Below are 10,424 nucleotides of genomic sequence, written 5' to 3'. Positions count from 1 at the left end.
GGCCACACAGCGCGGGAGTCGCCGACAAGAATGTACACCTCTAGGTAAGGGTGCTCCCGCGAGAGTCAGGATTGTCACATGGAAACACGTGAGATGCTGTATTGTAGGCACGCATGTTTCAAAAAGGGAGAATCTTTTAATAATTTAGCACAAAAATCAAATGATATAAACTTGGTAGATGTTCCAGAAAATATTGCTTTCGACACTTACACCATGATCGAAATTCCTTTGGCAGCTTTTAATCAAAGTGAAACATGCTATCATGTGAAACATAAAGACCTTCTCAACGTTCCCACAGCAGTATCTCTGTCCTCGTCACCACGCTGCCGCCGCCCGTCCGCCTCGCCCCACGCACACAACGTGAACCCCCAGACCCCACGTCCCGAGGGCCCCTGTCCTCCGTGGTTACAGCAGAGAACAGCCGCCCCGCCCGGCCCGAGGAAGCAAAACCAAACTTGACTGTCGCACTCTCACCAATCCTGCAGTTAGAAAAACTCACACGGCAGTCACCCCGGCGTGGGGGCCGGGGCCCGCGAGACTCAATCGGAGAAGAGCACACACACACCACCCCTGCCACCCTCCAACAGGGATTCCCAAGTAACTTAGCAGAAACCCGACGAAGACGCTGACGCGCTCGCGGCATCACACATGTCAGACGCAAGGTCCTCTTGGCACAGCGGAGATCTCACCGAGAAACCTCATCGTAAAAGAAATCGGTCATCAAAGTTGAAAACTTTTTGAAAAGAAACGAAACAAACAGGTGCTAGCATTCGGGTTGCATAATCATTAGCCAGTTTTTAACACTGACTGTTCCTCCCTAACGTTCACCAGTTGAGGGTCCCACGGTCGCCTAAGTGCTCGCCAGTGCGGGCGGCATGTCTGCAGGACACCCGGTGGCCCGTGGCTGCAGGAGGCAGCACGCGGGGTCTGCCCCCCGCGCACGCAGGCCACGCACACGCCCAACGCTCGGCGCTGCCGCAAGAACACCACCTCACAGAGAAGCTGTCAGGGTCACTCCGCACTTAAAACGCCTAAAAGAGCAGGAGGAAGAACTGCAGGCAAGACGCACGCACCCTTTGCAAGCCCTTGAGCCTGCGAAGGGCGGTCCCGGAATCCCCCCCGCCTTCCAGTCCCAAAGCAGCCGTGCTGTCCAGGCCCGGAAAGCCCTGGCAACAGCACCGAGTGTCTCTGCCCTGAAGATACATTCTCGCGTCGCACGGCGGCGCCGCCGGGCCTCAGGCCACGTAGTGGTACTGGTTCGGACTGTCCTTGTCCCGCTCCATGTAGTCTCTGTCGATGAGGGACTCGATCCTCTTCTTCAAATCTCCGGGCTGGGAAAGAGAAACGCACGCCCGATGAGAGCGGCCACGCAAAAGGGGTGAGCGTGGGCGTGGGATGGCGGCACCCCCAAACATGCATCTCCCGGGATGCGAGCGCGCCGTCCTGTGGTGGGCAAGGGGCTTCCTTCGGCGGTCGGGTGACGCGGCCCAGAGGTGAACGCCCCGAGGTCACCCGCAGAGCCTGGCCCTCACTCGTGTCTGGAGGGGACTCTGAGGCCCTTGGGCGTGTCCACCTCTGTGGACAGTTCTCCCCAGTTGCTGTATTTGTCACCTGTCTTTGCTGCACACGCTCCGGGCACAGAGATACCAGACCCACGTGCTCCTTCTCCAGACAGGCAAGGGAGTCCACGCGCCCAGCACGCGCGTGGGGGGCCTGGCTGCCGCCTCTCAGGGCGCAGGCTCCCCTCAGCACCCCCCTCATCCACGCTGAGCAGGGCTGCAGCCCCAAGCCGGTCCTCTCGGCTTTCCCGCCCAACCCCTCTGCCCAGGAGCGCAGAGCACCGCCCAGCGTCCTCCTCCCCGAGCCACGTGGATGGGACAACACCGGGTCGTAGAACTTCACGCCCAGAAGCGCAGGTGGTGGGCTCGGTGGCCGGCTGATGGGCCAGTTCCCAGGGGGATGCTTGGCCCCCAGCTTGCCTGGCACCCCCCTCCCCCACCGGGCAGGACAGTGACCCCGGCGGGGACCTGCCCTGGCCAGCAGGCTCTGGGGCACCACCAGCACGTCACAGCCAGGGACGTCTGGGTGAGGCCCCGCTGGCCGCAGCAGACACACACAGAAGCTTCCTGGGGCGAGTGGCGTGTGCTCTGCAGGTGTCTGGCAGACGCGCGAGCTGGCCACGTGCCGGCGTTTACCTTGACCGGGAACTTCAGCTGGTTGTACAGCTCGGAGACCAGCAGGTTGTGGCCCAGTGTCTTGCGCATCTTCATGATCCTGACGATGGCGGCGTCGATCTGGTACTGCCGGTCCTGGAACACGCGCTCCGTGGTGCTCACCTGCTCCTCCACCTGCTCGGGACAAGGGTGCGCAGGCGTGCTCACCTGTGCTGGGGCTGCTGCGCCTCCGGGTAGAAGAGAGGCCCAACTGCGCACGAATCCCGCCCTGCTGTGCAGTTGGTTTGTCCTAGTAAAACTGCTTAACTTCGGAGCCAAACCTTGACAAGCTTTTGAGCCTAAAAAGTTATAAACTGTATACGATCCTGGCTGAGGTCCCGTGGTGCCACAGAGAAAGGACAAAGCCCAGCAGCCATGGGACGGACTCCAGGCGCGTCGGCCTGGCTCAGTGTCAGGACACCCATAGCCCTCGTGAAGCTCCCGGACAGGATCCCGGGGTCGCGCCACGACTGCTCATCTGGACAGACGGTCCGAAGGGAGACAGGACAGAGGTCCGCACTCGCCTTGAAGCTCAGTGGGGAATGATTTCAAAAGAAAGGCCTGGGACGGGATGAAGAGCTGGTCCCAAGAAGCACGTGCTGAGCCGCCTCCCGTCAGCAGCCCGACTGCTCACAGCCCCGGCCAGTGTCACACCAGCTCTAAAAGGGGAGGAGTCGAGGACTAGAGAGATCTCCTCATTTGTACAAGCAACTCAATGGCGCACAGATGCCCCCAGGACCCAAGGAAAGCCACACGAAAGTGGCCAGAACTACTCTGGGCCTGTGACAGTGGGGCGGGCCGAGGTGGGCGGGGGCGGGACCCCGTGAGGCTGGGGTGGGAACAGGCCCGAGCGCCCAGTTGCGCTTCCACTCAGGAGACAGGCCGACCAGGGGCACAGGAGTGTCTGCGCAAAACAGTCGTCTTCCCAGAAATGGAAACACCCAGCTGCCTTTCAGCAAGGGTCCCGTCAAACTCTGCGGGTGAGCCCTGAGGATGCTCTGATCTGATCCACCCGGTGGATTCTGCCACACCCTTAAAAGCCAAGCCCTGCCACGGAAGGAGGCCAGGGCATCGCCTGACAAGGAGCGACACGGGGGTGCAGGGGAACGGTGCAGAGAGCGCGCAGGGAGAAGGGGTTTCGCACACACATCAGAGAAAAAGGCTGAGTGTGAACAGGTGGCAGGACAGGCCACCCCTGGGCAAAGAGGCGACAGACTGGCCCACCTCGGAACGCTAAGTCCAGAAGCTCACGCCCTTTGATCACTCTGGTAGCTACTCGTAGGAAAGATGGAACAGGGGTTCCTGGCGTGGCTCAGTGGTTAACGAATCCGACTAGGAACCATGAGATCGTGGGTTTGATCCCTGGCCTTGCTCAGTGGGTTAAGGATCCGGCGTTGCCGTGAGCTGTGGTGTAGGTCGCAGATGCAGCTTGGATCCTGCGTTGCTGAGACTGTGGCGTAGGCCGGCAGCTATAGCTCCAATTAGACCCCTAGCCTGGGAACCTGGGAACCTCCATATGCCGCAGGTGCAGCCCTGGAAAAAGACAAAAAGATTAAAAAAAAAGGAAAGACGGAACAAACGCCACGGGCATTAAACCTTCACAGACGTGTCAAATGACCCAGTAGCAGCGCTGTACGCGTCCAACAACTCTTAAAAAATAAACACATAAAGCTGCTTCCTCATGTCGCTGCCCACTCGGGATATTACCAAACTTTACGTTTCCCAAATTGACGGACCAGAAAGAGAACCTTCTCTTAACCTGACACGGGAAATGACTGCTGAGCGTAGGCATCCAGGTGCATTTGCTGCACTTACTGGCCTCCTGTGTTTCCTCCTGCGTAACCTGAGCGGACCGGCCCCCACCTCGGACCATCAGAGTCGCCGCCCTGTTGGGACCGACCCCCTGCTCCAAAGGCCATACATCCTGTGCTGCAGGTCCCAGGGGCAGCTGACACCTGCTCTGAGGGGCTCCGCCTCGGGAAGGGCCCCGGCAGCCATCCAGAACCTGCTCCGAGCCGAACCCTGGAGCGTCTGATCGAAGCTCAGACGCTCCATCCATGCGGGTCACAGACACGACACCCGTGGGCCGAGTGGCAGGAGCCTCCCACGTCCACCCCGGGAGCCCGGCCGAGGCCAAGGGCTGGCTGCTCACAGAACCCCGGCGACGAGGCTCTGACGGGTCGCACCGCTCGGTGACGTGCCTCTCCTTCGGATCCCCACTCCCACTGTGAGCCTGTCAGGAACCGACGTTCCTCTCCCAGGCGCCGCGGTGCCGTCCGGCGCAGGGAGAAGTGACTGCAGGCTACCGGTCTCGGGCCCGCGCGCCGCCTGGGCAAGAGGAGCAGGGGTACGTACGGTCTCCTTCATCTGAATCTGGTTGATCTTTATCCGGAACAACTTGTGCTTGAAGTCCCCGTTGAAAAAGAGCTTGTCTCCGTCTTCCACCTCCTTCCCTTTGGGACTCTTGATCAGAACCCGAGCTTTGCCGCAGGCCAAGGACTGCAAGGTCCTCCGCAGCTCGCCGTCCTCTGGGCGGGGAGAGAGCGCAGCCCAGGTCAGGGCCGCCCGTGGCAGCTGCGCCCCGGTGAGGCCAGCTCTGCGGCGGCCGGGCCGGGGACGCGGCGCGGGCGGTGCCCATACCTATGCCGGTGGCCGCCTTTATCTCCTCGAAGCTGAAGCCGTCGCCCTCGTTGAACATGAGCAGCACCAGCGTCTGGAAGAGCGACACCTGGAACTCCTTCTTCCCCTGCAAGAGAGCAGACGCGCCGCCCGTCAGGCGTGCGCGCCGTCGCGGACATTCCCAAGCAGCGGCTTCGCGCTCTCGGGCCGTCGGGGGCTGGAGTAGGAAAGCACCCACTGCCCGCTGAGTCGGAAGTGACGTTACTGACTGTACGAGAATGAAACGACTCGGGACTGCGCGTCATTCTCCTCGTGACGTAGCTTGAGAGCAGCAGGCAAGGTCTTTGGTGAGCCGCGCTCAACGAGAATGACGGGGGCTGCGAGGCCCGAGGTCACTGCTACAGACCCGACGGCGCCTCACGCTCGCCGAGGTCCTCGGGACGGCTGTGGGGACACCACGAGGGCAGGGACGGGCAGAGCAGAAGGCACAGGGGCAGGACCTGGGGGAGGGAAGCTCACGCCAGCACTGGAGTGAACAGAACCAGGGTGGAGCGGGCACAGGGTCACACCTCCGGGACCGTGCAGACCGGGGTCAGGGCGACCCCGTGCCAAGCGCCTCTCCCTTGGCGTCTGCGTCCTGAGTCGTGACTCGCACAGTTTGGCCCCTCCACCAGGAAAAGACCACGACTGGCTGCTGAAGGCTCAGGTGATGGGCAGCGTGTTTTCAGCAAAGAATGATTTTTATTCTTTCTTTCCTTTCTTTCCTTTCTTTTCCTTCCTTCCTTCCTTTCTTTCTTTCTTTCTGTTTCAGGCTGCACCTGAGGCAAATGGAAGTTCCCAGGCCAGGGATTGAACCCATGTGGCCAAGGAGACGCTGCTGCGGCATGCTGGACCCTCAGCCTGCTGTGCCACAGCAGGAGCTCCAGCAGCGAAGTGCTGCAAAAGCGAGGCCTATACCGTCTTCTCCGTCGTGACGCTCACACACCAAGGGCCAGGCCTCACCTCTCTGTGATACCCTGTCTCGGTGGTCTGTCTGGCAGCTCTCGATTCCCACTCACTCCGGCCCACCAAGTCCAGCTGGCGGCAGAGGCCCCCTGTGTGAGGGCTCCCAGGCCCGGCGGGGGGCGCGGCGGCCAGTAAGGGGCCGTGGAATCGGACTCTTGTGGTACCTGAAGGACTAGTACGTAGTATGTGGTTTTCTACACCTCACCTGGCGCAGTAACACAGAAGGAACCGTGTATCACTTATGTGTAAACTATATGTCTGTGCACGTAATTTATGCAAAAAGTATAGATAGGAAATATAATAGCAAAATAACTTCTAAATTTTTTGGCTATCTAATTGAATTTTGTTTACAAAACTGAAAAATTCAAATATGGACTATTTTATGAAACGTTTCTTTCATTTATAAATACTAGATGCATTTTTCTCTTCTTTTTTGTCTTTTTAGGGCCACACACGAGGCATATGGAGGTTTCCAGGCTTGGGGGTAGAATTGGAGCTGTAGCTGCCAGCCTACACCACAGCCACAGCAATGCTGGATCCAAGCCGATCTACGACCCACACCACAGCTCGGAGCAATGCCAGATCCTCAACCCACTGAGCGAGGCCAGGGATTGAACCCATGTCCTCATGGAGAGCAGTCAGGTTCGTTACCGCTGAGCCACGATGGGAACTCCAAGAGCCAGTTTTTTTTCATTTGCCCATTTCCTGCATCTGACGTACTCCCCGACGACATCCCTGGCCTGAGACCCTGTGCCGTGGTCCTTCACCACTGCTCACTGCAACCACACGGGGTTCACAGAGGCCCACCGGTCCCCCTGGCTCTTGCTGTCATCGCCCTTAATCGGGCTGATCTGAGCTCAGCAGAGGACCCCCCCGACGTGACACGCGTCGGCTCATCACCATGGGGTCCAGGCGCTCGAAGACGGGCTCGGCGCTTGTCCAAGGCTTTGGCAGCTTCCGTGTGCTGGGCTGTGGGGGATGAGGGCCTCTGGTAGAGCAGCGTGAGCATTAGCGCCATTACTCCCCCAGCAGCAATGCCTCCCTCAGCTGTGGCTGTGGTCATAGGTGAGGCTGAATCCTGAGACTCCGGGAGACTCGGCGGCAGCAGGGAAGAGGCTTAAGTGATCACTTTTAAAAACAGCGCTGCAACGAGTGTTCTTTTTTCTCCTTTTCTATCTTTTTAGGGCCGCAGCCACAGCACACGGAGGTTCCCAGGCTAGGGGTTGAATCGGAGCTGCAGCCGCCGGCCTACACCACAGGCACAGCAATGCCAGATCCGAGCCGCGTCTGCGACCTACGCCACAGCTCACGGCAACGCTGGATCCCTAACCCACTGAGTGAGGCCAGGGATCGAACCCACAACCTCATGGATCCTAGTTGGATTCGTTTCCGCTGAGTGGGAACTCCTTGTTTTTTAACTTGTAACTCCTTGACTGGCAGAGAAGTGGCACATTTTCACAGACACGGTGCTTTTAGGACCTGCCTCTTCACACCCTTGGCTCTGTTTTTAATCAGGTAAATGCTTTCTCTTATTTTTATGAATTAGAATATTAATCCTTCAACTGCAATTGCACTGGCCAGTGAAAGGCCAGTGCTGAGTTACACTGAAGAAGCGTTTCCTTTCTGTGTTGCCGAGGTTCCATCACAACTGTAAAATACTCTACTAACACGCTTGAGAGAAACACGGCAGCCAAAGCACCTACTTCTTTAAACTCCGCTTTTAACACGGCATGCCCCAGGGCCGTCTGCCACTGAAGTTTGCGGCCGCTGTGCTTTCCCAGGTAAAAGGTCTTGAACACTTCCTGGAGTTTAACCATCTGTCAAGCACAGGAAAAACAAGCTGAATTATGCCCAACACCTAGGTCTAAGCCCCGCCCACCGTTCCGTGCCCAGTCTTCCCGGTACCGCCTGGCTGAACGAAAGGTCAGTTCCGCTTTGCCAGCACCCGCCTGCCCCGGGCCGCTGCTGCCCTGGGGGACCACTATGTTCTCCGGAGGCCGACGCAGCCCGTGTGCTTTGCAACCCTTCCCGGGAGGGGGGCCCCCGGGCCCTCCCAGCCCCCCAGCCTGGCCGCGTGGCTGCCCGGGCTCTGCCGTGAGCCCGGGGGCTCCTCAGCCCCTACCCCCCGCCCCCCAGGGCTGGCATCGCCTGCCTCGGTGCCGCCAACACCACTGGTCTCATTGGGCTCCGAGTGACCTGTCAGATGACCCTGGGGGCACGCCCGCCAAGCCTCCTGTCCTCTGGGGTCAGACGGTCCTGTGGGCTTGTCCCCAGCCCCACGCCAGCCCTGGCGTCCCGGGTCAGAGGACAGTCCTCCGGCGGCCCTCTGCCCCCAGCAGAGCGCCCTCCTAGCCTCGTTCTCCGTGGGCTCCTTGCCCTCGCTGCCCACGGCCGGATCTGCGGCTGCTTCAACTGCGCCCATGGCCCCGGGCGGAGGGCGAGGGGGCAAGGCCAGGCCTGGCCTCCGCGCTGCTGCCCCAGGTGTCGGGAAAGAAGGCCACAGGTCCCGGGCTGGGGCTGGCGTCCAGGGCCTCTGGGCTTCTGTCCCAGGGGCAGCCGGGGCCACCAGCTGGCAAACTCCTTTCCATACTTCAAAACTCAGCTCAAGAGTCGCAGTCACCCACAGACCCACGACCACCTTCAGCACCATCGAACCCCAGAGGACAAAGCCGTCTACTGTGTCCCGTCACACCCAGGGCAAAATCCACAACGCGCCATCCTTCTAAAGCGTATTCCCTGGAGGTTAATTCCTAGGACTGGAAGTACATGATTCCAAGGGCAGCTAACACTGGGTGTTTACTAAGGGCCAGTTAGCATTCTAGGCTCAAATGTAAGACAGATTCCACCTGTAACAACGGGCTGACAACCACACGATCACGGGGGGCAGAGGGACCCCGGGCAGCCCTGGGTGAGATACAATCAGGAAACGACAGGGCCCGCGTAGGGCTCTGGCTGGACGTGGCCTGCACCGTCAGCACAGGTCAGCATCACAAGGGAAGGAAAGGTCGTGCTGCTGCTACGACGAAAAAGGACAGGGCGCAGGTCCCGGCACCGCGGGTCCTGGCCTGGCACCCAGAGGAACTGCCACAGAGAACCGGGCCGGGACGACCAGCAGAAGGGCAGCACAGCCACACGTGGGCAGGAGTCACATCCGGGTCAGCTTTCGGAATCTGACGGTGCTCCAGCCACCCTCGGCAACGCCCACGCAGCACGGAGGGCGAAAGGTGTGGGGGCCATCCCAGGGGGCCTGAAAAGGCCTGCAGCGCGGCCGGGGTGGGGGCGAAGCGAGGCCATAAGGGCTGCGCTGAGCAGGGCCTCGGGCTTCTGGAGAAGAGGCTCCCTCCAGAGGGCTGCACACAGGCCTGGGAGCAGGAGACGAGCAGGTGGGGGCCCACGGCCTTGGCCTCCAGGGCCAGGATGGAGGGCTTCAGGGAGGGGTGCTGAGCCTGGGCGGCCATGTAGCCACGGTCGCCAGGCCCTTCTGGGAACATCAGCCCTCCGGACACGGGAAGGAAAAGAAGAAAACGACAAAGGCAGCCGACCAGCCGACCAGCAGGGTCAGAAAGAAGAAGATCCAAGAAGACGCACGGTCTCAGGAAGGGCAGAGCCGCTGGGAGGCTGGTCTCTGGCCCCAGGGCCGCTGCGGCGCCGCCTCTTCCTGGAAGGCACCACGCCGTGCCCGGGCCCTCCGTGTCACTACCGAGGGACCTTAAGGACCCGAGCCCAGGGTCCTCCCTGGCACCCGCACGTCCCCAGAGACCAGAGTGACATGGACACAGCTCCCTGCTACCCCTCGCCAGAGTGACACAGACAGAGCCGGCCGGCCCCCTGCCCCTTGCTCGAGTGGCACGGACACAGCTGGCCCCCTGGCCCCCGGCCCTTCGCCCAAGTGATGTGGACACAGCGGCCCCTCGCATCTGACATGGGGGAGAAGCCAGACAGGGAGGCCCACAGCTGCGGGCAGGCAGGGCTGTGCCAGTGACTTCCTGACGGCCAGTTGGTGGACACAGTAAGTCAGGGAGCTGGGAACGTGGAGGCACAGCTTTCCAGGGACGACGGAGAGGCTGAGGTCTTCTCTGAGTATGGGCTCTAGAGCCTTCTGGGGAGAGGCTGCCCGGCACCAGGTCACAAGGGGGACGCCTGTGATGCCCGGGCAGCACCAGCCACTTACCAATAAAGGACACAGAGCCTCGCGGACACTCACCTCTGGAGTTAAATGCACATCCATGGGTGTGTAGGTCGGCCAGTACCCCATCGTGAGAATATTCACCGTCAGGTCTATAGAGCCCGGGTCGCTCTGGTTCTGCATGTACTGAGAACAGAGCAAATCAGGACAAGATGATTCTCTTAGAACATGATCGAAATAATTTGTTCCTTACAAGGTAAATGGTGTACTTTCCGAAATGTTATTTAATGTGCTTTTCTTTGCTCCCTGGACAATATTCCACTGAAGCCACATCCCCGGTTCTCAGGTCTCTAGAAATATTTTTTCTTCTTCTTTGGTTTCATACCAATTAAGGCACCACTGAGCTCATTTAGGTCACGGTTTTGGCGTGCGTTTCTCGGGGGGATGCTGCTGGCGGCGCG

General features: G+C 60.0%; 1 protein-coding gene across 1 annotated transcript in view; it reads right to left on the bottom strand.

Annotated features, from left to right (window-relative positions):
- Nucleotides 1-219: 219 nt before the first annotated feature.
- CUL4A (cullin 4A) overlaps nt 220-10,424 on the bottom strand; it is a 32,245-nt gene continuing 22,040 nt past the window's right edge. The window contains exons 15-20 of the mRNA XM_047755713.1: nt 10,042-10,149; nt 7,541-7,654; nt 4,854-4,959; nt 4,569-4,741; nt 2,196-2,348; nt 220-1,331 (exon numbers count right to left, since the gene is read on the bottom strand). Of these exons, the coding sequence (XP_047611669.1) occupies nt 1,236-1,331; nt 2,196-2,348; nt 4,569-4,741; nt 4,854-4,959; nt 7,541-7,654; nt 10,042-10,149 (750 nt within the window). The 3' untranslated portion in view covers nt 220-1,235. The remainder of the gene's footprint in view (nt 1,332-2,195; nt 2,349-4,568; nt 4,742-4,853; nt 4,960-7,540; nt 7,655-10,041; nt 10,150-10,424) is intronic.

Source organism: Phacochoerus africanus, chromosome 13, assembly GCF_016906955.1.
Source record: "Phacochoerus africanus isolate WHEZ1 chromosome 13, ROS_Pafr_v1, whole genome shotgun sequence".
NCBI classification, from domain to species: Eukaryota; Metazoa; Chordata; class Mammalia; order Artiodactyla; family Suidae; genus Phacochoerus; species Phacochoerus africanus.
The sequence above is the reverse complement of the archived record's forward strand: the minus strand, read 5'-3'. Positions and strand labels throughout refer to the sequence as shown.